This window comes from Brassica napus, chromosome A10, assembly GCF_020379485.1.
Source record: "Brassica napus cultivar Da-Ae chromosome A10, Da-Ae, whole genome shotgun sequence".
In the NCBI taxonomy this organism is placed as follows: Eukaryota; Viridiplantae; Streptophyta; class Magnoliopsida; order Brassicales; family Brassicaceae; genus Brassica; species Brassica napus.
In genome coordinates this window covers 19536120-19559996 of record NC_063443.1, presented here as the reverse complement: position 1 = coordinate 19559996, position 23877 = coordinate 19536120, and the positions used below count along the sequence as shown (strand labels likewise).

Genomic DNA, 23877 nt, shown 5'->3' with positions numbered 1-23877 from the left:
CGACAGACCAAAAGTGACTGAGTGAGTGCCCAACTTTAAAATTTATATTTACCATTACCAACCAACCACATACTCTATATTGTTAACTTTTAATCCATAAAATTAGCTTAAACCAATTTTTGATAAAATATTAACTATTAGTCATATCAAAAATGTGTATTATATTTACTTATATCTTACATATAAATAAATAAACAAACATGTCCTCTCACCTCATGGCATTCAAATTTTATCTTCTTTTTAGCATATGGGTTATTATGTGAACCGTGAAAGCTATTCTACTTCTATGAAACAATTCAAAAAAGTAGATATATGCATCTTCCTCTTTCTATTTACTTCTACCATTTCTTTTATATATATGTATACATGCCTAATATTAAAAGTAGCAAGTATCAGCTCGATTCTAAATGCCAATAGTACAATTTTTGAAACTAATCGCTGCTAGGAATCAGATGCGGATCTAGGTTGGAGGTAGGGGGTGTCAGCTCACACCTCTTAAACTATAAATTTCTATTTTATAAACCTTTTACAATGAATCGCAGTGGCTCAATTGGTTCAACTCCCCACTTCTGACACCCCTTGTACCTGAGTTCGACCAACAGTTGACACCTAATTTTTAGTGTTTTATCTTTTCTTTCTTGTACGAGCCAAGGCCCATTATATTTTTACTGTTTATATTGTGGGCTTTCAAATCCAAATAGAACATTTGTGTGTGTTTTGTATTAAAATTCTGATACTTTTTCAAATTATTGACACTTTTATGTACTATAGTTTACGTTAAATAAAAATATTATTTAATATTTGATATTTTTTTTAATTTTAAATAATAATTTAATTTATAACACCCGTAAAAAAAAATTTTGGATCCGCCACTGCTAGGAATGCTACTGCATTTTGTCTAATACAACATGATGATGGTACATGTGTTCTTAACTGTTTCGAGAGATTGTTCTCTACCACTCTGTTTTTTATATCATAACTAATTTGAATGCCTAGAAGATACCTTTTTTCTTTTGTTTTGCTGATGTAGATTAGAAGGTTCATCGGTCAACCCTAATTAATTAATTATTAACCAGTGTAGGAATACATGTCTCCCGTTTATAATACTACTATTTTAGATGTCAACAGAAGCTTTTTCTTCAGCTAATAGAAACTGTTTTCTCTTTTCAGATCAAATAGAATAACAATATTACACAACCACCAAAACTTTTTAAGTTTGGGCTGCTCCGTTTTGGATCCCGTACCAACAACTATTCCATATGCCTCAGCCTTGTATAGCCTACTAAGACTTTCATGAAAACAAGATTCACTATTATCCGAAAAACCACACCCTTTAAATACTAAAAAAATGAGTGCATTGTATATAGTCTACTTTTACTTGTTTCAGTTGCTTCATGTTGAGTAGCAAACAAAAGTTATTTTATACACAAATAAAAAGCTTCAACGTTGAGTAGAATCGACAACAGAAAAATTTGTTACCCAAAACAATAAGTGGATAACAATGATCCAACTATGAAACCGTAGACTCAATGGCCCTCGTTATTGCTCTTACCTGATCTCCAAGAAAGAGTCGATACCGCTCGGCTCACGTTTCCTTCTCTTGGGTATGGCCGGTGGTTCAGGAAAAGCACCACCACGGCGCAGTCATCAGCTTTAGAGGCTGGAAACTTGGTTCTCCATGACCGAGCGGCTCTCTGAACCAGCGTCTCTGCTGCTATTGACCGGTCCTTACATGCACCTACAATCTTCACCACTTCTTCGTTTGACAGCACATCCCAAATCTGTTCATCAAACATATATGTATATTCTTTTTTAAGAGATTATTATGTTTCCATTAAGAAGACTGAAAACTCTCGTACAAGTTGTTAATACCCACCCCATCGGTGGCTAGAACCACAAACTCGTCATCTCTGCTGACTTTTCTGCAAAAGACCTCAGGGATGCAGAGAATTCCATAGTCTTTGAGGCAGAAATCACCAAAAGCCCTCGACATTGCAAGTCCAGGGCAATCATCATCAGGCATCCACACTCTGTATACATCAGGTTCCTCTTCCATAGCAAACACCCTTCCTTTGCATGATACTATCCTCTCTGCTTCCCCTGTTTTTTTAGATAAATATTAAAAATACGAACTTCTTCTCTTTATATGTCCACCTCAAAGTTTAATACTTGTACTCTACAGGAGGGTATTACTTAAGTCCTGTTCGTTTGGTTGCCGCAGGTTTCGGCGTCAGCGGCAGCGTCAATGAGGACAGTTGTTGTTCGTTTCGCAGACGCTGACGCTGCCGCTGCCGCTGCCGCATACTATATCGCGACCGCAGATTTTATCGGCGTCAGCCGCAGGACGCGGCGTTCGGACGCGGCGTCAGACGCAGTTTCCTGCGTCAACGAAACGAACAAGAGTTGACGCAGAATGTTGACGCTGCCGCTGCCGCCGGTACCAGCGGCAACCAAACGAACGGCCCTTTAGTCAAGAGTTTAAAGGAAGAGGAGTGAGGAGAAGATACTGACGTTGAACACAGGGTTTCAGATCAACCGTGAGTTGGACAGCTTTGAGACTGCTCTTGCCTCCACGGGTGCCAAGAACGGCTCGTGAATCTCCCAAGTTCGCGATCACCAAGCAGTCACCCTGCAAATGTTTTGACGAAAAAACCTTTGAAAAAAATGAAGTGTACTATATAAAGAAGAACCCACCCATTTAGCTCAAGAGATTTCTACTTGTTTAAGGACGGTGACAGCAGTTGTGCCGCTGCAAAAACTATCATAAGGAGAGTCAAGACCAAGTTCGCTGTCTATTCGCTTGAAGAATGTAACTAGAACTTCCTCGAGCTCACAGAAGAGTCCCTCCTCCTGACGACTCTGTGAACTAATATTTGAAGATTTGATTCTCGAATGGACCCTTGAAGGTAGACTGTCACATACATGACGAGAGATCTTGTGACCCATTGGGCCGTGCCCGTCAAATACACCGCAAAAGATCATATCCTCCTCCCCACCAAAGTTCTGAAACAACAACAAAAGTTTTGGATCATATTGCCTGCCATAAGGGGACAAAAAAATGTAAAATTAAAAAGGCAAATCTCCAAAATAGCACATTTATAAGTTTATATCACAAAAATAGCACTCAAAAACTAAAATGACCAAAATAACACATTTCTAAGTTTATCTTTTGAAAATTTTAATTTTTTTATTTTTCAAAATTTGAAATCTTAAACCCAAAACCTCATTTCTCAACTCTAAACCCTAAACCCTGAACTCTAAATCCTAAACCCTAAATTTTAAACCCTAAACCCTAAACTCTAAACCATAAACCCTAAACTCTAAACCATAAATCCTAAACTCTAAACCCTAAACCCTAAAATTTAAACCCTAAACCCTAAACTCTAAACCCTAAACCCTAAACCCTAAATACTAAACCCCACCCTTTAACTCTAAACCCTAAGTTTGTGACTTTTGATAAAACATTAAGTGCTATTTTTGTGACTTTTGACTTTGAATGCTAGTTTGGAAACAAAAACTTGATTTAGTGGTATTTTTGTCTTTTTCTCAAATTAAAACTGTTACCTACCTCCCAGACTGTCATGGCGTCTTGATTGATCCCCTTTTTCCCTTGTTTGATAGCCATGGAGACATGTTTAGATGATCCGCGAGACCTTATAATGGCACCATCATTTGTGTCTCTAACCTCAGCCTCCCTATCTCTATGTTCATTACTATCTTCCGTGCCATTCTCCACAGTTATCCCTGTGGCCTTGCTACAACAGACCCCCATTACCCAGCAACAAAACAAGAAAATTTACCAATATATAAAAAATATGGGCCAAAACGTCTGGAAATGCAGTTGAGGTTAGGTCATGTGGAAAAAGACGGAAAGCAGGGTAGAAGAATTGAACAGTTGCATAGAAATAAAATATTCATGGGGACGCCTTGCAGTGGAAAGATGTCGAAGGGACAAGCATGAAAGAAAGAAAGCTTATGAGAAGAATGATTGTAATAATACAGAATGGCATTTGCTGATTTGCCTCTTTGTTGAAAGCTCAAATCGAAAATATAATGGCAAGGAAGGTCAAAGGAGGTTTTCTCAGACTCAGATGAACAACAACAACAAAAAAAAAAACCGTAAAGAGAGGGAGACAAAAATATGTTTGTTATCTTCTTTCTTCGTCTAAAAATAGATGGAAATCATCCAAAATTGGAGATAAAAAATAATAATAATACCTGGATCGGTAGAGTTTCCTCCTTTGGCTGTTAATTTACAATCAAACTTGTTGAATCTGTGTGTCTTGAATCTCTGTGCACCGGTAAAAGTCCAGCACTCTGGGTCGGACGATAAACTCTCTATCAAGGTTGACATCCGAGGGAGCGGGGGGGGGGGGGGGGGGGGGGGGGGGGGGGGGGGGGTTAGGAAAATTTATTTTTTCTAGATAAATATGTATTCTTAAAAGGATAAAGGAAATCGGGTTTTCAGACTGTTATAAATATGGGTCTAAGGGTTTGTAAGATTATTCATTCACACAATAATAAGAAACCCTAAACGGGTATTTGCCTCGATACGTTTTGTTCTTGCTTAATTTGTGGCTGTTCACAGCAAAACTTCTCCTTCACCAAATCATTTCCTCAGTTTTGAATATAAACCAAAAAAAATAATATTTAAAATTGCTTGTTTCTAACATGTCAATCACACAATACCAATTACAATTCCAGTTTACAACTTGAATGAAACATCATCCATACTCTTGATAGAAGATAAAATGGCAAAAGTGAATAGGGAGAGATGACCCATACATACCCTGTTGATTCAAGGCGTTTTCCATTTTACAGCCTTGAGAACTCTATTGAAACCATTCTATTCTTCGAGAGTAGAAGAATAAGAGGCAAAATGCTCTGAGGGAACTATTTACACAAACACACTCTAACTAGGTTGGTAAAATTGTCACAATGTCAACCTGTAAACATGTAAGAAACAAGAAGAAAGGGTTTACAGAGTTGATTTTCATGCGTGAAGAAGCACCATTCCAACCTCATCAGTAACTTTCCTCTGTAAAATGTTGTGTGATGCATCTCTCTATCACTTGTTTTATAGGGGCACATATCATGAATGTGAAGTCCTGTCTCCTCTCACATATCATGAATCCGCGATAGAATTGGAGGCATCGGCTACGACCACGCTGGCATCGTTTTCTGCGCCGTCGGTTAATATCCACCGGAGAGGAGACTTTTGAAACGAAAATAGTACTCCCTCGGTTCCTTATATAGGTTCCTTATAGATCCATTTTTTAGAAAAATAAATTGTTTCAAAAAGATACATTTTTTACATTTTCAAGACATTAATTAATGAAAAATTGTACTTTAAAAAAAATACAATTGTGTTTAATAAAATCTTATTGGTTAAAAGTTATTGGGAATAATTAATTAAGAAAAATAATGTATTAAAAATATAATTTTAAATATTTTCTTAATAAGTGTGAAAAACTATAACATGAATCTTTTAGAAACAGAGGGAGTAGTTAGGCTTGGACGTTTTTAACTCAACCCGAGGTACCGACCTTAACCCGAACCGAAAAAATCGAAACCGAATCCGAACTGTTTTACAAAAATATCCGAATGGGACTTATGAACTTACTACTTTGGACTTTGGTTATAACCCGAACCGAAGCAAAATCCGAATTAGAATCCGAAGATATCCGAAATTAGTTAAATATGTTAATGTTTTTATATATATTAAGGTGATTTAGATATTTTAGAGTATTCAAAATATTTTTATAGTTTGTTTTATTTGTTATTTTTAATACTTTTTAGTTAATTTAGATAGTTTAACTAATTTTTAATTAGATTTGTAACTAATTTATATATTTTGAAATTTTTTTGGTCAATTTTCGAAGTTTTTTAAAAAATATTTTTGTATGATTTTAAACATTGGTTAAATCCGATCTGAACCGAACCCGAAAGGAACCGAACCGAACCCGATCCGATAGTTAGTAAAAACCGAATGGTACTTATGAGCATAACACCGAAAATCCGAAAATCCGAAAATCCGAATCACCCAGACCGATACCGAATGGACCACCGAACGCCCATGCCGAGGAGTAGTATTGATTTTCACAATATGTACACAGATTAATCATCGGGGCCCATGGGCCTCTCGTCTTAGATTAGCAAGGGCCTTTTCATATTAATTTGTGGGAGGGAAATCAGTTTTACTGCGCACACTACTGCCACGTGAGGACCACGATCCAATCGCAGCGACCGACAACTTCAGATGACTTCTTTCATTTCTCTCTTTTAATCGACTCTTTGAGACTAAAAGATGTGCATACTATTTACTTTTAAAATAACCGAATGATTCAGCGATTTCGTTATTAGTTTATAGAATACGGCCAATGTAATTCGAAAGAAGCACCAAATCAACAGAAAAAGAAAGAAGCACCAAATCACATTGCATGTGTTAGGCTTTGCTTGGAAGACAGCTTAAATTTAACACAAAGACTGCCTAACTCACAATAACACGGAATCATGTAAAGATTACACTCAACAAAGCAAAATATCATCAAAGTTCCAATCAATGAATTAAACGGACCCCAGTGAAATGCGACTTTTTTAGTCTTCTGATCAAATACGTAGCTGTTCATTCTCTTACTGAAAAAACAAAAATATTACATAACAAAATGAAAAAAAAGCATGATACTAGTTGGAGCTTTATCTAATATTACATGGTTGATTAAATACAATAACACGATGGATTACAGACGTATTATATTAGGAAACAAACATTTATAAAAATGTCCAAAGTTTTATTTTCAAGACTTTGAATGATGAATTTACCAGATGCGAATTCCGAAGCAAGAGGTGGATTGTGATCTGCGAGTGGTGGGGTGGTGATCAATAGAAGAGTCAAAGGATGAAAATCTTTTTATGACCTTCCCTTTTGTCTGATACTTGAACATATGGTACTCATTCTCATCGATCAGCACTCTCTCCGACAGAGACTCTGATGAAGCGGACAGTTTCTTGACCTTATTCTTGTGACCACCTGGTGATAACCAGAAGAGCCTGGTGGGGATTAGTGCGAGGATTTTCTTCATGGGTTTTTTTGAACTACGGCAGGTTTGGTCGCCGGAGAAGGAAAAATGAGACGGCGGAGGGGTGAGAGGAAGTGGCGGAGGCAGCTCGGAGGAGGGGTGTTTGGGAGTACCAGGATGAGATTCCCATTCGAAAGGGATGGAACCGGCAGCTCCATCGTGGTAATAGATTCTAAAGGAAGGACAAGCTGATGCCGGCGAGGAGAAGCGTTGTTTGGTCGACGGTATCTTGTGTGAGAAGGTATCGGTGTCTTGCTTTCTCAGTGACGCAGGACTCTCAGATCCGCCGTTTGTCATTATTGTCTTGGGAGACTGAGAGAGAGAAAGGCTCGCATATGAGACATATGGTACTAGTATATATGGTGCTAGTGTCATTGGTACATTAAATAAAAAAACGTTTGGACTTCGATGTCTAAGGAATTATGAGAAACAAAACTTAACTCTGAAAATGAAATGCTAGTTTATATGTGACGCTGGTTATATATGGTAAATGCATACATCTTTTAATTAATGAACAAAATAATCGCTAGCATATCCAATGTAAAACTCCATGTTTTTTTCAAAATAGTGAGATATAGAATTGGGTTAAAAATATTACTCTATTTATGGAATAAACTCCATTATAGAGCGAAATATGAAATTATTAAAAGCTCTTTTTCAAAAAAAAAGAAAAGAAATATGGAATTAGGTGATAACATTTTTTACTTTATATCCTATTTCACTTAATATGGGATGGGATTGCATCAGTTAGACACAAACAGTGTTAGTCGGGGATAAATAAAAGATCAGTTAGACACAAACAGTGTTTGTCAAACACTCGTCCCACGGGTAAATATTATAAGAAAGAAAAATATTTAAAAATTGTGGATGGTTGGTTTGCGGAGAGGCATTTATGAGCTAGGGCCAGAGATGAAAACAATACTGTATGATATAAATACTTGGGGTTATGTAATTAAATTGGAAAGCAGTAATGAGCCGAGAGACGACCCATGCACCTAACGTGTGCTCCACATAGCACCACCGGGCAGGCGGGTATTGCTTTCCTTAATACTGATTCGTCCCGATGGTCGGTGCATTCCCACTGCATTAATGTCTTTCAATGTCATACTCATTCCCCTATAGTTATGATAACAAAACACTTAGTTGGCTTCAACGTCTAAACAACATCATGAAATTGTCAAGTACTCATCGGAGCATGTCTAAACAATTGTTATTCTCTTTCTGGGCCTTTTTTAAACCCAGTTAAAATGGAAGTTTGAAGTGTTTCAGAAAGAAAAAAGAAAAAAGAAAAGGTGGGAATGGTTTAGGCAAAGTAAAATCCATCTGGTAAAAGGAAGAAATATGTTATTTAAATGGTCTTATTGAAAAACAAAATGAGTGGGCCAAGAAACAAAACAAATGTTGAATGAGGCCATGATATAAGTTAATAAATTTATGAGAATGGAAGTGAGTGGATTTCATCTTTAAAGGGAAAAGGCGTCGTAGTGTACAAATAATAAAGAGAGGAGAGGGCATAAAAGAAGATAGATCGGTCAATCAATAGAGGAGGGAGGAGGGAGGAGGGAGGAGCAGATCTGTGGCCGTCCGCCGTGTAAGCTTATTTATCTGATAAATAAAATTGATTCTGATGCTTGTTTGTATCAAATTGTTTTGTATTGGATATATTTCTGATTTGAAATCCCCGATTATTGTATTGACTATGTTTTTTTTTTCTGAATTCAAAATACTAGATATATAGTTTAAGGCATTAATCATGGGCGTTATTAAATTTGGAATCCTCTTCTTCTTCTGCTTCCTCTTGGAGCTGACCTGCGATGCTTCAAACCCCATTCCATCCGGTAACATATACGCTTTCTTTTTCTTCTTTCAGGATCTCTATGGATCTCATTCTCTAACTAGACTTCTTTTTTATGCATCAGTTCATGATAACCAAGTCTGTGAGTTGTGTGATAAGTATCTCACCCTCGCCATTGATTACCTCCAAAATGAGGACAACCAGAATGCATTTGTTGAAGCCCTCCACATGACCTGCTCCCAGATTCCTCCTTTGCAAAAACAGGCAGGTCCTTTCTCTTTCTTCCTTTTTTACTATTGTCTACTAACTATCTCACTCAACCAACGTCCCTCTCCAGTGTCTTGCCATGGTAGATCGTTATACCCAACGTTTCTTCACTCAAGTCTCCCTTCTCAAGCCCCACCATATCTGCAAGTCCCTTAACCTCTGTCAACCACCCCTTCATTCCCAAGGAAACTGTGATGCTTGCCACGATACTGTCTCTCAACTCCTCCCCAAACTCAAGGATCCTCAGACTAAGGTGGTCTCCTCTCCTGTTATTCCAATATGCTTTTCAATCAAAATTCTCAAGATAATTATTTATTCCATGTGCAGCTCAAGATAATTCGCTTGCTTCTCAAAGAATGCAAGTCCCTCAACAATTACCAGGACAAGGTACTCCTCCTACTTAATTTAACCCAAAGGAAAATCATTACTCAGGTCATCATGTTTATATCATTTTCGTGATTAGTGCAAGAAGATGGTGTTCGAGTACGGCCCACTGATGCTTGCCGATTTGGAGAATTTTCTGGAAAAGAAAGACGTCTGTTCTATCCTTGGCGTCTGTCCCACCCATAGTTTCTACGTCCTTCCTGCCGCGCTGGCAGATTCCTAGATTTGACCACCCACCTTTCTTTCACCTTCATTCCTTTGGTGGTAACAATAACATTCTGCTCTGTGAAAGGTTATCATGTTTTGGAAAACCGTTGGGTGTTCACTATACAATGGTGGGCATTGCTTGTTGTTCATTCTCGCATTGTTTGATATGTAATGTTTGTCTGTGAAGTAGGCTTGGCTTTATTAGGGTTTCATTTTTTTATTTAAAGTTTTTGACGTTGATTTAAAAACATAAAATGTTCACGTCATTGTGAGGGAAAAAGAACCAAGAGTGGATTTTTTATCAAGGAATCAATAGTAAATAAATACTCTAGTAGTACATGGCTTGGGAAATACTAAAGACTAGATGGGACAAAGCTCATTGAATTCACGGACTGCACTGGGTCATCACTCATCATCGGTCCATGATCAAATATACGCCATTCATTTTGTTTTCCTTCTTTCTTTCACCCATTATTTAATAGTCAAATCAAAATCTTTAATCGCCTGATAGATGATTGATTGATTTCTATGGATTTTGCTAATCCAGTTTTTTTTTTCAGTGGACCAACTTTTTTAACTGACTATTTATTAAATTAAAATCAATAAAATGTACACAAATTTTAAACCCTTATTTAAAAAATAAATAAACATAAATATACTAGAATATTTGAAGGGATAAAATTTAGGGTATGATTAACTCCAGTCTCTTAACCGGAGTTCTTAACTCATGATTTGATATTTTTATTTTTTGACATTTTTCGGCTAAGAGACGGTTCTTAGTTTTTTTTAGTTAAAATCTAATAAAAATTAAAAATCGTCTCTTATCCAAAAGTAAAAACTCCAATTAAAAGACCGGAGTTAATCATGGTCCGAGGACAACTTATATACTTTTTTAGTAAGAGATGTTTTAATCAGGTTGCATTTTAAGGAGTCATGTCTGCTCTGAGTGACAGTTATTTTGGGGAAAAGCGCGAAAGAAAGTACGATGCGGAGTTATTTGGGCCTAATTACGTGGAAAATATAACAGGCCCATAATGATGACGGGACACGTTGTTTGTTTAGGCTAAGGGTTTAGGTGTAGAGAGCCAGCCTCACTCACTCACTCGAGGGACATGGGTGATGAAGCAGAGGAGAGGTTAGTGTGCAAGCTTAAAGTCGGTATGAGAGTGGGAAGATTCAAGTTGAAAATCCATCTTCGAAACCGATTAATGTCGTCATCATGGAAGCTTCATCGATTGTCATTCGTGGTTAGATTCAGAAAGCATCATCTCAGAATCGATTCCGAATCAAAACCCGAATGCGGACGCAAGTCCAGATTCGGAGGATTCATACGGAGTCGAAGAGTAGAAGAGAAGGTCGGATCCAAAAAGAAAATGGATGAAGAAGGCATCTGGAATGGATCCTTGGGTTTCTCAGCCGTGGGTGTGGCAGCAACGCTCATCATCGTCATTCTCTGTTATCTACTGACAAAATAACATTTTCTTTTCCATTCTTTTTTTTTTCCTGAACACCTTTCTTTTCCATTTTTTTTTATGTATTATTAGGATTGTTTTTGCCAGAGTTGTAACCATTAGAGTGATTATGCTCAATACCCCAAATAGAAGATAAAATCTATAAAGCACCTATGACAAAACTTAAATGGCTCCAGCTATGCACTTTGTTACCTGAAGTTTCGAAATTGCCTTTCCTCTGTTCTGACACAAAATCAGTAACGTACTCTGACGCAGTTGTTGGCAGAAATTTGTGGCAGTGTGACTATTGAAAGTTGTAGGTGTGGCTGTAGAAGAGTTTTTGTCCGTATGTTGCTTAGAATAATTTTCGATCACAAGATTGTAATTGATATTTCATGTATTTAAATAAATAAAAAAGATTGAGATTCATTTGATATCATCAAAATTTTAATGTTTTTATCTTTTCAACGTCTTTTTTTTAATCTCTCAAATACAACAATAATTATGCTATCGCCATTAATCTTTTGATGACCATCCTTATTTCGTTTTTGTCATTGATATACCAATTCCATTAAAATTAGATTTTCCATGTATACTAGTGAGTAATGATATCAAAGTAAGTCATGCGTCCCACAAATCTCTCTCTTTGTTAGTCTCAAACAAGAGTAACTACAAGCATATGAAAAGAAATATTTTTGGAAATGAAGATCTTTGCAATCTGTCTAAGATCTACGAAGAACACATACAAGTTTCAGTGTAATGGGTAGCCACTAAAACATACTATATAAACATATTTGTATGGTTATTGATATACTGAAAGTTAGTATACAATGTTAGTTGCTATATAAAATGTTAGCGTATAAACTTTTTAATAGCCGACAACACAAAAAGTATCATTAACATATCTTATAAATATATGAGTCCTGTGTAGTTGAAAATAGAATGTTAACTTTGAATATTAGATGCTAAAAATAATATTAGCGTCTAAATTTACTATTAAACTATAATATTTGTATGTAAGTTGTATTATAATCATATATTTTTTAATGTTAAAATAATAAAGAAAATCTTGGAGGCATATTTTATAGTTTTAAATAATCAATATTGTTAAACGATACAATTATAGTTAGAAGCAAAATTTTATAGTTAACAATAATCCATACTGTGTGATTCTGAGGTATTGGTTATGTCTCAACTGGTGTCCCCCTCTCTCTCTTCTTTCTACATTTTTTCATTTTTGTTTTTTTTTCGGTGCGTAACGAATTTCTCTGCATCGTATTATCAAAGCAGGCAATGCTATGGCATGACGACAAGTCCAAGCTCTACAAATTATTTTACGAGTAAATACTAGAGATTGAATTTCAGGTTTTGTTAAAAAACTATGTATCAAACAACGTATAAGCTAATAAACTATTTATCTGCTACACAATCATATATTAGTTAAGGGCAAGTCTCTTGTAACATCTAACCAACCAATCATCGGTTCTTCGTGTCGGCTAACAAAATATGTACCAGTTAAAAGATCATTGATCAGATAACAAAAGATTTATCAAACCATTTGTATGAAACAATGTATCAACCTACAAAAACGTTTATCAGATAACAAATCATATACCATCTAACAAACAATATACCAAAAAAGCACAAAGTAAGAAATGATGTATTAGCTAACAAATGATGTGTTAGGTAACAAACTATAATACATGTTTTTCTAATGATTATAATTATGTATAACATGTTACAAGAATCAATAACATACATAATAAAATAACAAGGTATCTACAACGAAACATGTATCAGGCAACAAAAAATATATCATCTAATAAATTATGTATCAAGCATAATGTTAGCCATAGCGAAAATAAAATGATGAACTTGGCCGCCTCCTCTTCGGCTTCGGCTTCGATTTTAGCTGCTTGAGAAGAGTTTTCATCAACTGCTCTTACTTTGGAACGGTACAACTATCATCTATGCAACCAAACACATTTTAGCATTTCATATGATTTGGATGTATAGATAACTAAATTTCAAAACTCCCCCAAAAGATATATCATCAATGACTAAAGTTTTAAGAAAAGTAATTAAATACACAAAATAAATTCAATAAACAATAAAACCTAATTTGAATCCAATTTGGTAAAAATCATTTGCGGTGTAAGAAAGAAAATAATAAGAGAGAAGAAACATTTCAAACGAATCTTAGATGATGTCTTCAGTTTTTTTTTTTATTATAAAGATTTTCGGAACCGAAAAACAAGAACAAAAAAAGCTAAGAAAACAAAGAGGACAAGAGAACATAGACGATACTCAATCTGTTGATTTCTTATTCTGGTGATTCAAAACCAAAGGCAGTGGAGACACATTGATGATATGAAAGAAGATGGTTATTAGGTGTCTATCGAATTAATGAGACTCTTGATTCTCTAGAATTTGCATCACCCGAAAAGCAGCAGACACTGTTAGTCCTATACCCACATCTATCTAATAGCATTGTTTAAACCAGAGGATAAAAGGAGGAACACTTCACTGATGCATGCAGAAGCTATGTGGTAGGCTTGTGTAGTGGGCTAAGGGTATAATGAGAAATAAAATGACACGGTAAAATGGTGGGTATAAACCAAATTAGTGTTCAGTTTAGGTGTATGTGCACCAATTACTCTAACCATTAACCAATAATGAAAAGACTAGTTAATTTTCAAAAAAAAAAAAAAAATAATAATAAAAATAATGAGAAGACTAGTTTTCTGAGAGCACACAACAATTAATTTTATTAATGGGCTTGACCGTGGCCCATTTGTTGTTACGGTTCGATAGCGTTCCCCATCTTCCATATCCCCTCCCTCCCTCCCTCCCTGGGGGGGAGAACATTCTAGAGCTCCGCTCCGCTCCCAGTAATGGCGGCGACATGGACTTCTTTTGTAACTTCGTTGTGTATTTCTTCACCTTCTTATAAACCATCGTCGTTGCACGGTCTGTCTTTCCAGAGCCAATCAGTGACCAGAAGGAACAGTTGTTTTACCAGTTAAGATGTTAATTGAGAGTGGTGTTTTATCATCTTCGACTCTGACTGACGGTGATGATTTTGCAGGGATATATGCGCTGTCTAGCAACGACATCAAAGTCGGGACAAGCATAGAAGTCGATGGTGCTCCGTGGCGTGTTCTGGGTATTCCTTCTTTCTTTCTTCGTATGTATGGTCGTTTTTGAGATTCTTTTAAGGCATTTGGTTTTGTGGGCAGAGTTTCTTCATGTGAAGCCAGGCAAAGGTGCTGCTTTTGTCAGAACCAAAATCAGGAACTACGTCAATGGTAGCACCGTCGAGAGAACCTTTCGTGCTGGAATTACTGTAAGTTGAACATAACCTCCTCCTCCTCTTCCCTTATCTTCGCTCTTATCTTCCTCATTTGATTTATTTCAGATAGAAGAGGCCAATGTCTTCAAGGAGACTAAGCAATTCACTTATAAAGACGGCTCTCAGTTTGTTTTCATGGACTTGGTATAATATATATATATATATATATATATATATATATATATCAAATAGCTGCTGTTTTTGTCCCTCTAAATTCTAAATGGATGTATGGCTATTTGAACCTTTTCTTTGTTTGTTGGTGCGCAGAGCAGTTATGAGGAAACACGTTTAAACGAGTCTGATATGGGCGACAAGACCAAATGGCTTAAAGAGGGAATGGACTGCAATTTGCTCTACTGGAAGGACAAGGTAATATCTACTTTTAAAGCTGAGTGAGGACCTTGTTCATCATCTCTTTCTCTCTCTCTCTCTTCCAGGTCATCGATTTTGAACTTCCCATTACAGTTCAGCTTAAAATAGTTGACGTTGATCCTGGTCTCCGAGGTGACACTGCACAAGGTACGTATATGATAACATTCTCTTGTGGATGGTTGGTCCACAGTAAACTAACCTCAAGGGAGTGGTGGATGCAGGTGGAACTAAACCTGCCACACTCGAGACTGGTGCAGTTGTCAATGTACCCCTCTTTGTCAATGTCGGTGAAGATATTATGGTGGACACGAGAACCGGTACGTACATGAGCCGGGTCTGACACTTCTTCCCTATTGCTAACGACTAAGGAATGTGAGATTTAATGAGCGGTTTTGCTTAGACTACTCTGATTAGTTGAGGTGAACGCCCAGAATTACTACTATTGGTTTCCCTAATAATGATTCTGTAAGATACATACGTTTCTCCGGGCCACCATGTTTGAGTGGCTTAAACGAATGAATTAAGTGAATTTAAATTAGGTGACAAAAAAGTATAATTAAAAACTGAATGTGTAAGCTTTTTGGGAGTACATATATGGTAACGATATAGTGTGTGAATTGAGTGAAGACTGTTCTTACCACTCAAGCTGAGAAGGCTGAGTGTTGGGATGGTTATCAAGAGGCATGTATTGCGCCATTATCGCTCTTATCTCTGAGTCCATGTACGTCTGCAGCACATGATTAATTAATACTTAAGAAAACCCCACAATCAAAGTCCAGCCAAAATATTGAACCAAGTATTGTCTTTGAGAAGCAGACCCGGATTCTGTATTTGTAAACAGTGTAAGCTCCCAAAGCAGCTGCTCCCAGTCCCATTATTATTATCCATATCACTCCCCAGCTTACATCTCCTCTTGCATCCTTACCTTTGTCATCAGTTACAATGCAGTTTATACTCTTTTTTTTTATCTAGATGGATCGATCGACTATTGTTTCCAATAATAAAACGATGAATGAGGTGTAAAATATACTTATGCAAATGTCATGCTCTCTGATGTAAAGCAAGCTTCCGTTGCAGCTACATTCATAGCTTCCCCATGTGTTCTTGCATTTGCAGCCGCGACACTGGCACACTGTTTTCTCCTCGCACTCGTTAACATCTGCGTTCAATTGTACACATCAACAAGTTATTTTTTTTTTTTCAATCTCAAGCTCTAATTATAATATTTCATAGGTATAATACCTGTGCAGTTTTTGAACCCATCACCGCTGAATCCAGGTGGACATTTGCAGCCTTTCAAATGATCATAGCTTCCCCATGTGTTCTTGCATTTGCAGCCGCGACACTGGCACACTGTTTTCTCCTCGCACTCGTTAACATCTGCGTTCAATTGTACACATCAACAAGTTATTTTTTTTTTTCAATCTCAAGCTCTAATTATAATATTTCATAGGTATAATACCTGTGCAGTTTTTGAACCCATCACCGCTGAATCCAGGTGGACATTTGCAGCCTTTCAAATGATCATTCTGACAACAACAGAAAAAGCAAGGAAAGAACGATAAGTCATCTTTATATATAAAGAGAGGTTCTGTCATGTCAAAACAGAGAATGGAAGTCAGTTAGTTAGCTGGAGTACGTCATCATATTACACGGCAAGCCGAATATGTTCTTCCCATTTGAGTATGTTTCCAGCATCCTCCATTGTTTATTACACAGCGCAATGCCCCTTACGCTGCCTTATTCAAAATTTAAACATGTAAAAAGAAAATTCATTATTTATGAATCATAACATGCATATAGTAATTCAGCTTCTGTTTTTCATACCTTCACAATGTGTGTAACCGTCCCCCAAAAACTTGACACCTTGAACAATGGGACATCGACACACTCTTCCTCTGAAAGTGTCCTGCAACACTTCAACATTGATGCTCCTTTTAATGAAAGTTGTGTAACATAACATTCTAGCAAAAACAAGAATGATTTTTTTTTCTTCTTTTTAAGATCTGACGCACCCTGCAAGCTGTAATATTGGTTCTCTTATCAACCCAACAACCTCCATTGTTTTGTAAACACTCATTGGTTTCTATATCTGCCCAAACAAAGAATCCAGAACATGACGTTAGAAAGTAGTATTGGATATATATCACTATTTGCCTCTCTTTGATGTTATTTCTTTCTCCTTTATCTCTAGAAACTTTAATGAGGAAGCTGACTCGGTGGCTAAATCAGCTCTCTCTTTGATTGTAACCAACTCCCTCGAAGGGGTGTAAAACTCTTTCTAAGTAATATATGTTTGTTTGATCAAAAAAAAAAAAAAAGAATATCAGACAAATAAACCAAATATAGCCATGTACCTTCAGTTAAGCATATGGGTGGCTCAGTCGTCCCACGAAACCCCGAGCAAAGGGCCTTAAGAACTGCTGATCTCTCCAACTTCCCTGTGATAATGAAATATTAATCAAACATATGTTGTCAACACATCTCCTCGCGAGCCTTTCCCAACCTTAACCAAAATTAGTTAGAAGGCTTGCCATTTCTGAAAAGAGAGGGGGGGGGGGGGGGGAGGGGGAATCGGATGTCTCCAATGCATATGTCTATTTTCAATACATCGACCCCAATTTCAGTGTGCCAAATAGGATCCGAACCAATGGCTAGTACCAAAAACTACTTCAACTCAATTATAATTTAAGAAAAATTAATCAAACTTATTAAAAAGTGCCTAAATCTACCTTGACTGGGCTTGTACTTTTTTAATATATAAAAATGTAATATAAAAATTGAGTAAGGCAGCAAAAGAAAAAAAATGATGAAAACAATTCTTAACCGTTAAAAGAATTAGGTAAACAATGGATTCATGGTCCATTCATTTTTCTTATAACCAAAATAAATTTGACAGGAAAAATCAGAAAGGCAAAAGTAGTTAAGGAAAGACTTGATGGTAAAGAAACTTGAGGAACAAGGCTATTCATATTTATTTAAGGTGATGAGAGTCGTTGTTACCACCAACTAATGTTTCAATTAGGATTTTAGCATCACACCAGTATGAGTTCTCCGCTTCTCAGCCGTCTCTCGAGGCTCCGTTTGAGGAAACCACCTGCGCTAGGAGTTGTAAGCAACTATCTCTATTGTCTCATTGCCTTTTTTTTTTTTTTTTTTTGCTTCTAATGTCGGATAAATCCTCCGCAGAGACACCTGGGTGGCGCTCGGTTATTGTCCGAAACCCCTCTATGTCACATCTACGGCGTTGAACATTGTGGAGAGGATCAGGTTAAAGGGAATATCGGTAGACTCATGATCACAGATTTTTCTGGGCCTAGTTGTTGGACCAGGGTTTTGGAAAAGACGGTGCCCATGGAGATGATGACAGAAAGGGGAACGATGGGAGCATCTCATGGCTGGGTATTGACTTGGAGAGACGGCTGCCCGTATCTTGCAGATGACCTCAACCCGGGAGCGTCGTCTTCAGCTTTCAGTGGAATCACACTGCCTCATTTCGAAACTCTTCCTCATTGCCAAACAAAACTGGTAACCAACGTGGCCATGTCATCCTCCTCTCCTCGTGACGACTGCATTTTGGCCGTCAAGTTCGCTGGACCTCAACTCAGCCTATGCAGGCCCGGTGGGAAGAATAACAAGTGGGTCAACATCAAAATCGAATACCCCGGCTTCTCCTCCTCCCGAGTCATCTATTCAAAGATGGATAACAAGTTCGCCATGGTGGCTTCTGGGGGCAGAAGCATAGGATCCTGGAATCTTGTTGATGAAACGTTTAAGGTGGAGACGTGTAGCGTTGTCCTTCCTGAGCTGTTGGAGTCAGAATGGGAAGAATTAGACTCGTGTTGCAAGACCGAAGAGTTGGTGGAGTCGAGATCGACGAAAGAAATGTTTATGATTAAGCGGTTCAGAAAGAGAAATAACGAGGAGGGTTGTGGTGGGAGGATGGAAGAGCATAAAATGTGGGTGTTCGAGCTACAGTATTCAAATTGGCGTTACACTCAAGACATTGGTGATCTCTGCATTTTCCTCTCAAAGTCTGAGCCTTTCTGTCTCAAGGCTAGCTCCCACCAGAAATGCAAAAACTCCATCTATTTCTTAGACAAAACCGAACGTGGAATATTCACTATCGCTGATAAGTGTAAGACTAGTAACTTCTCCAATTTCACTGCCCCTTACTTCATTCCACCTCAATCTTACCTCAACGCTAGTCGTAGCAAGCCATCTTCTACGTTTTTCTTTTAATGTAGTATCTTTTTTTTGCTTTGCCCGAATGTTCTTCAAAAGTATGTCTGTATTTGAAGGTAAACTGCATTACATATCTAATGTAGGAGGTTGAGTTTGTTGTTCTCTTCTACCACAGACCAGTATCTCATTTTACATGCTAAATGAAACTGATCATGCCAAAGAGAAACAATGTTGCCACATGAAAGGAAAACAAGGGGGATACATTAGCCAGTGAAGAATCTACTTGATTACATAAAAGCTCATATCCTAAACACACACGCATAGATATCACAACACTTGACTTGAATTGTTTTCATAGTTTTACTCATCACAGCTTCCATTTTCTCGTACTCAAACTCCTTTGTCTTGATCCCACATTCCTCCTGCATTGCCATTACAAGGCTCTTCCTTCTGAAAGCTGCCCATATAGCGAAGAACACAAGCCCTGTAGATCCAAAGGTCATTACAAAGCAAGTCACAATCTCCCAAGCCCTCGCTCTTCGCCTCGCCTATAAGCTTCTCCACCATAATGGCCGCTCACCCTGGTAATCTTTGCAGTTCTCTCCACAGTGGTTGGTTATTGTGCCAAAACATACTTCACTTTAAGTGTTTTCTATTTTCTCCTTTTCCCTTCATTCTTGTGTGTTAGTTAGTCTTATCGCAGACTTGTTTTACTTCAGTTTCCAGCAGAAGATGGCGACGTACCAGAACCTGATAACGCAGTCAATGTATGATAAACAACTAGACAGCGGCAAGGGAACGCTATTACACTTGTGCGATGACGTTATTCAGCAAGAAGTAAAAAGTTCATGAATCTTAAAGTCTTATTCATGCCTTTAGAATAGGAACACAGCCTAATTCGAGTTACACTACACGCGCAGGTAAAAGAGGTGATGATTTCCTTCTACATACTAATGGAGCAGGGGAAAGCTACCTTGGAGGTACATAATACCAATTTTTACTCTTTTGGTATTGTCTGTTATCATTAGCGAGTGATGACTTGAGTTAGTGTTGAATAGGATCTGGATCTGAGATGTGAGGAACTGATAAAGGAAGAGTTTGGTGAGAGGTGTAACTTTGATGTGGACGATGCAGTTCAAAAGCTAGAGAAGTTGGGGATCGTTGCCCGTGACCCCATTGGAAGGTACTACTGCATAGGGCTGAAGCGAGCCAACGAGATCATAGGGACCACCACCGAGGAGCTTGTCCTTAAGGCCAAACAGGGCGTCACCCCTTCTTGAACTCTTACTACCTTCTCTTCTCTTCTTTAACATTTGTTCTCTACTCATTTCGCTAAAACTCAAAGTGACGAATGTTTTGTCGGTTGTTTACAAAATCCAAATGCAACAAATCAATTCACCGTAAATAATTGTCTGATATGAACGCATGCAATATACAATATTGAACTATATTGATACGGGGCAAGCCTGAAGAATTTTTAAGGAAGACCTACAAAATGTCTCTATTCCCAGGCTACAGATAGCTCAGCGCGTCTATGTATATATATCACCTAGGTACTGTTGTCCTCTCCCATGAGATCAGGTTACTCTAGAAACCAAATATAAGTGGGTCGACAAATAACCCACAACCAACTGAGTTATACATAAGACCTGCTGACTGTCGATTAACACAAGAAGTTGACTTCGTCAAAATTGAAACAAAGGCATACGTACATGGACTCCAGCAATGTCAGGTCGACAAAACAAGAAATACTCATGTAGTTTGTCCAAAATATATGATAATATGATTTCACAAAAAATGCAACTGACCTTGTAATCTTGATTGATTTAGACTAGAACTGACAGTCTCTAAACTCTAAATATAACCATGGCTGCCAAACATAACAAATTAGGAAGTCACCAACTAACAAGCATAAGCAAAACTGATAGTGATGAGAAAGTCACAGGAGCTTACATTCGGGAAAGTTGGATCTCTTCAAGGAGCAACAATCTAGTTTTGTTAACGTTGGTGAACCAAAGGCAAATATGAGTGGTGATCCTATTGTCTTGACAGCTCCACCGCATTCAGCAAGGTGTGGAATTGATCATTGATGCTCCAGTCAATGCCGAGAGATCTGACTCCTCAACTGTTGGTGAGAAATAAGTTCCATCTCATAACTAGTGCTATTGACACAGACTCATCAATTCCCTTAACTTATGCAGGATGATGGGGTGGTCCTGTTGGATATGTATACCAAAAGGCTTATCTAGAGTTCCTCTGCTCAAAGGACAAGTTAGATGCAGTTTTTGAGATATGGAAAGCTTTGCCATGTGTAGCTGCGACGAACAAAGGAGCAAAGTAGGTATCAAATACTGCTCAATCTGATGTGAATGCTGTTACTTGTGGAATTTTCCCGGCAAAGGAAATTATTCAACCAACCATTGTTGATCCTGCTAGCTTCAAACTCTGGAAAGATGAAGCGTTTGAGACTTGGCTAACTTGTACACAGAAGCAGACCCTTCCAAAAACTGGGTAAATAAAAAGAGTCTTTTTTTTTTGACAAGTTTTGCTTTTTTCATTGGTTTATAATGACTATGAAGATTCTCAATTCTCTTATTTACTTGTTTCCATGTTCTTGCTATAAAGCCCGAGCTGGTTGTACAAACCGAACCCAGTACTGATCCATATGGTCCTTCCATTGTCGATGAAGCATTGGAAGCTATTGTTGTTAGGTTGCCACATTCTTTCTATTAATTTTCTTTTCACATCGGTGCTTCGAGAAGCTCCTTAGCTAAGCATAATATGCAGCAGAGAGACGTTACCCTGTGGCTTGTCAGTTAACAGAAAGAGAGCAGAAAGAGGTCTTTCTCAACTCAAGGTCATTCGTCTTTTCAGTCCATCAGCCTTAACCTTGTGATGCATTTTGAGAGATCCAATTCGGCGAACCCTTATCATTGGACGTCCTTTTGTTGCAGATAGAGGCTGTCTAAATAGTGTCTGATGGATCAAGTGGAAATAAGATAAGTTTGAGTACCCTGAGGGAAGTTAGAGGCAGAGAAAGCCGAGAAACAAAAACAAGATACAGAAGAACAAGAAGCATCATGAACTTGAACTAGTCATATATATTATTTTTTTGATCAACTAACTAACTAGTCATATATATATAATCAAATTTGTTTGTAACTTTTAATACCTTTGTTTAAACTGATCAATAAAAGGTCAACGCGCCACATAACGTGTTGTGTTTGCGTCTTATTGCTTTGTTGATTTAAATAAGTAATAAACGATGTCGTTTTTACATAGAATGATCAACCAGAAACGTTACTCCAAGCAACGGCTAATTTTGTTTCGGTTAAAAGATTCTTGAAGATCGTCTTTATAGCTTCTCTTCCTTCTCTTTCAAAATTTGAATCACTCTTATTTCTGATCGTTGAGAAACCGCAGAGAGAGAAAATAGTGAGAACAAGAAAAGAGGAGAGAGAGAGAAAATAACCAAGTTCGATGATTGAGAGAGGAGCCGTTCCTTGTGAAGCAATCATTCTCAGGGTAATACATCTCCTTCTTCTTTCTCATAATTTTTAGGGTTTCTTTGCTTTCCACCATTGTTGAACCCTATTTCATCTATCTGTTACAGTTCTCTTCCCGGAGAACAGACACGACGAACGATACAGAGTCAGAGCACGACGTCGAGAAAGGCGATCTCCATCAAGAAACCCTCTCTGGTTTCTTCACAGAGATCGAAACCATCAAAATCCTAATCGAAGAGATCACTCATCCCTTACACGATATCCTCTCGTCAATTGCAACATGGTTGAGTGATAGAATACAAAGACTACAACCCCACGAAACCCTAGTTCCCAATCATCTTCGTCTTCGTGCCTAACAAAGAAGAACAACACAAGCCGCAAGTGACGTGACGTGCCGTGCAAGAAGGAAAGCGTAGTTTCAAGAAAGCAAAGGCGTCGCCTTTATTCACATGGGAGTGGAAAAATACGCCGGATTGGATAGTCCAGCGCAAGACCCAAAGCTAATCTTCGAGAAGACTATGTTCGAAACAGATGTCAGACCAAGCCAGAGCCCTCTCTCAATCCCTTTCCACAAACTGATCTGAAACGACTTCTTGACACCCGTTGAGTCGAGAATCACATCAACAGCAAAGAAAAGATGGGTTTGGGAGTGCTTCTTGTTGATCAAGGCACTAAGAAGCGGGGTGCGTTTCTCTAGAGATGGGAGATGAACGGTCCTATGAACTATGCTTTGGTTTGTGGGTGGAACGATGTCGTGAAGGCTAATGGATTGAAAGATGGAGACAACATTAGTCTTTGGTCTTTCAGGTGCCGAGGAGTCCTTGATGAGGTAAGTTCACTGTAATAAGAACCGTTAGAAGCTAGGCTAGAGTAGTGGAAAAGAACTGAATCATACAAATATGATACAGGTTCTAAAACTAGCTGAATGTGAGATATATATTATCTTAAAATGGGGGTTACCTATGGAACTTTTCAGGCACGGAGGAGAGATGGAGGTGCTGCAGAGAAGCGGCACATGAGATGCGGCAGAGGCAGAGAGATATGTGACAGAGGCGGAGATGCCAAGGCACGAGCTTTGCTTTCTCAGGTATCTTAATGCTAATCTATTATTTATATAAAAATCTAAATTTTAACTTTCTTGATGCTTTAGTTATTATCGGGTCCATTTAATATATTGGGCTTTAAATTATTATTAGATAGCATCCATTTGGTTAATATATGGGCCGTAATCAAACATTTAGAATCCTACACATCCCTTTTAATCATAGGTCCAGTTAGA

General features: G+C 37.8%; 6 protein-coding genes and 1 pseudogene across 8 annotated transcripts; 4 read left to right on the top strand and 3 right to left on the bottom strand.

Annotated features, from left to right (window-relative positions):
• Window positions 1-1312: 1312 nt before the first annotated feature.
• Window positions 1313-4171, bottom strand: LOC106436325 (probable protein phosphatase 2C 65). The gene is made up of 5 exons (XM_048743279.1): window positions 3569-4171; window positions 2719-3003; window positions 2512-2629; window positions 1877-2100; window positions 1313-1781 (listed from the first exon to the last, which is right to left on the bottom strand). Exons 1-5 carry the CDS (start codon window positions 3770-3772, stop codon window positions 1527-1529), a joined length of 1086 nt encoding a protein of 361 aa, XP_048599236.1. The 5' UTR covers window positions 3773-4171; the 3' UTR covers window positions 1313-1526.
• Window positions 4172-6606: 2435 nt separating this feature from the next.
• Window positions 6607-7506, bottom strand: BNACNNG40650D. The gene has a single exon (XM_013877290.3). The coding sequence runs from the start codon at window positions 7452-7454 to the stop codon at window positions 6819-6821; it is 636 nt and encodes a 211-aa protein (XP_013732744.1). The 5' UTR covers window positions 7455-7506; the 3' UTR covers window positions 6607-6818.
• A 933-nt stretch (window positions 7507-8439) lies between these two features.
• LOC106436323 (prosaposin) lies at window positions 8440-10037 on the top strand. The gene is made up of 6 exons (XM_013877279.3): window positions 8440-8670; window positions 8810-8917; window positions 8999-9138; window positions 9212-9394; window positions 9469-9528; window positions 9605-10037. The coding sequence occupies exons 2-6, from the start codon at window positions 8833-8835 to the stop codon at window positions 9746-9748; spliced, it is 612 nt and encodes a 203-aa protein (XP_013732733.2). The 5' UTR covers window positions 8440-8670; window positions 8810-8832; the 3' UTR covers window positions 9749-10037.
• A 3922-nt stretch (window positions 10038-13959) lies between these two features.
• On the top strand, window positions 13960-15524 carry LOC106436324 (elongation factor P-like). The gene is made up of 7 exons (XM_013877280.3): window positions 13960-14204; window positions 14272-14349; window positions 14423-14529; window positions 14602-14679; window positions 14803-14904; window positions 14973-15054; window positions 15129-15524. The coding sequence occupies exons 1-7, from the start codon at window positions 14078-14080 to the stop codon at window positions 15245-15247; spliced, it is 693 nt and encodes a 230-aa protein (XP_013732734.1). The 5' UTR covers window positions 13960-14077; the 3' UTR covers window positions 15248-15524.
• On the bottom strand, window positions 15374-17407 carry LOC111212020 (vacuolar-sorting receptor 2-like). Of its 2 annotated transcripts, none has more exons than XR_007317059.1 (6): window positions 16547-17407; window positions 16370-16436; window positions 16150-16287; window positions 15938-16066; window positions 15726-15832; window positions 15374-15634 (listed from the first exon to the last, which is right to left on the bottom strand). XR_007317059.1 is itself a non-coding variant. In XM_048742699.1 (6 exons), the coding sequence occupies exons 2-6, from the start codon at window positions 16503-16505 to the stop codon at window positions 15542-15544; spliced, it is 603 nt and encodes a 200-aa protein (XP_048598656.1). In that variant the 5' UTR covers window positions 16506-16816; window positions 16923-17407; the 3' UTR covers window positions 15374-15541. The 2 variants fall into 2 exon arrangements, 1 of the variants encoding a protein (XP_048598656.1); XM_048742699.1 differs by having other exon boundaries at window positions 16370-16816; window positions 16923-17407.
• A 229-nt stretch (window positions 17408-17636) lies between these two features.
• On the top strand, window positions 17637-20588 carry LOC111212021. 2 transcript variants are annotated; one of them, XM_022713391.2, is made up of 5 exons: window positions 17637-18018; window positions 18097-19676; window positions 19812-19929; window positions 20013-20072; window positions 20151-20588. In XM_022713391.2, exons 1-2 carry the CDS (start codon window positions 17953-17955, stop codon window positions 19147-19149), a joined length of 1119 nt encoding a protein of 372 aa, XP_022569112.2. In that variant the 5' UTR covers window positions 17637-17952; the 3' UTR covers window positions 19150-19676; window positions 19812-19929; window positions 20013-20072; window positions 20151-20588. The 2 variants fall into 2 exon arrangements, with proteins under 2 accessions (XP_022569112.2, XP_048598655.1); XM_048742698.1 differs by having other exon boundaries at window positions 18097-19929.
• Window positions 20589-21116: 528 nt separating this feature from the next.
• Window positions 21117-23442, top strand: LOC125579019 (annotated as a pseudogene).
• Window positions 23443-23877: the final 435 nt, after the last annotated feature.

Coding starts and splice junctions, on each gene's coding strand:
- BNACNNG40650D (XM_013877290.3), bottom strand. CDS start 7,454: ATGACACTAGCACCATATATACTAGTACCATATGTCTCATATGCGAGC.
- LOC106436324 (XM_013877280.3), top strand. CDS start 14,078: ATGGCGGCGACATGGACTTCTTTTGTAACTTCGTTGTGTATTTCTTCA. Junction 14,530..14,601: donor CCTTTCGTGCTGGAATTACT/GTAAGTTGAACA, acceptor GATTTATTTCAG/ATAGAAGAGGCCAATGTCTT. Junction 14,680..14,802: donor AGTTTGTTTTCATGGACTTG/GTATAATATATA, acceptor GTTGGTGCGCAG/AGCAGTTATGAGGAAACACG.
- LOC106436323 (XM_013877279.3), top strand. CDS start 8,833: ATGGGCGTTATTAAATTTGGAATCCTCTTCTTCTTCTGCTTCCTCTTG. Junction 8,918..8,998: donor TTCAAACCCCATTCCATCCG/GTAACATATACG, acceptor TTTATGCATCAG/TTCATGATAACCAAGTCTGT. Junction 9,529..9,604: donor TCAACAATTACCAGGACAAG/GTACTCCTCCTA, acceptor TTTCGTGATTAG/TGCAAGAAGATGGTGTTCGA.
- LOC106436325 (XM_048743279.1), bottom strand. CDS start 3,772: ATGGGGGTCTGTTGTAGCAAGGCCACAGGGATAACTGTGGAGAATGGC. Junction 2,630..2,718: donor CTGTCACCGTCCTTAAACAA/GTAGAAATCTCT, acceptor AAACATTTGCAG/GGTGACTGCTTGGTGATCGC. Junction 1,782..1,876: donor TGGTTCTAGCCACCGATGGG/GTGGGTATTAAC, acceptor TTTGATGAACAG/ATTTGGGATGTGCTGTCAAA.
- LOC111212020 (XM_048742699.1), bottom strand. CDS start 16,505: ATGACAGAACCTCTCTTTATATATAAAGATGACTTATCGTTCTTTCCT. Junction 15,833..15,937: donor AGAGCATGACATTTGCATAA/GTATATTTTACA, acceptor CTGATGACAAAG/GTAAGGATGCAAGAGGAGAT. Junction 15,635..15,725: donor TTTACAAATACAGAATCCGG/GTCTGCTTCTCA, acceptor CATGTGCTGCAG/ACGTACATGGACTCAGAGAT.
- LOC111212021 (XM_022713391.2), top strand. CDS start 17,953: ATGAGTTCTCCGCTTCTCAGCCGTCTCTCGAGGCTCCGTTTGAGGAAA. Junction 18,019..18,096: donor AACCACCTGCGCTAGGAGTT/GTAAGCAACTAT, acceptor AATCCTCCGCAG/AGACACCTGGGTGGCGCTCG.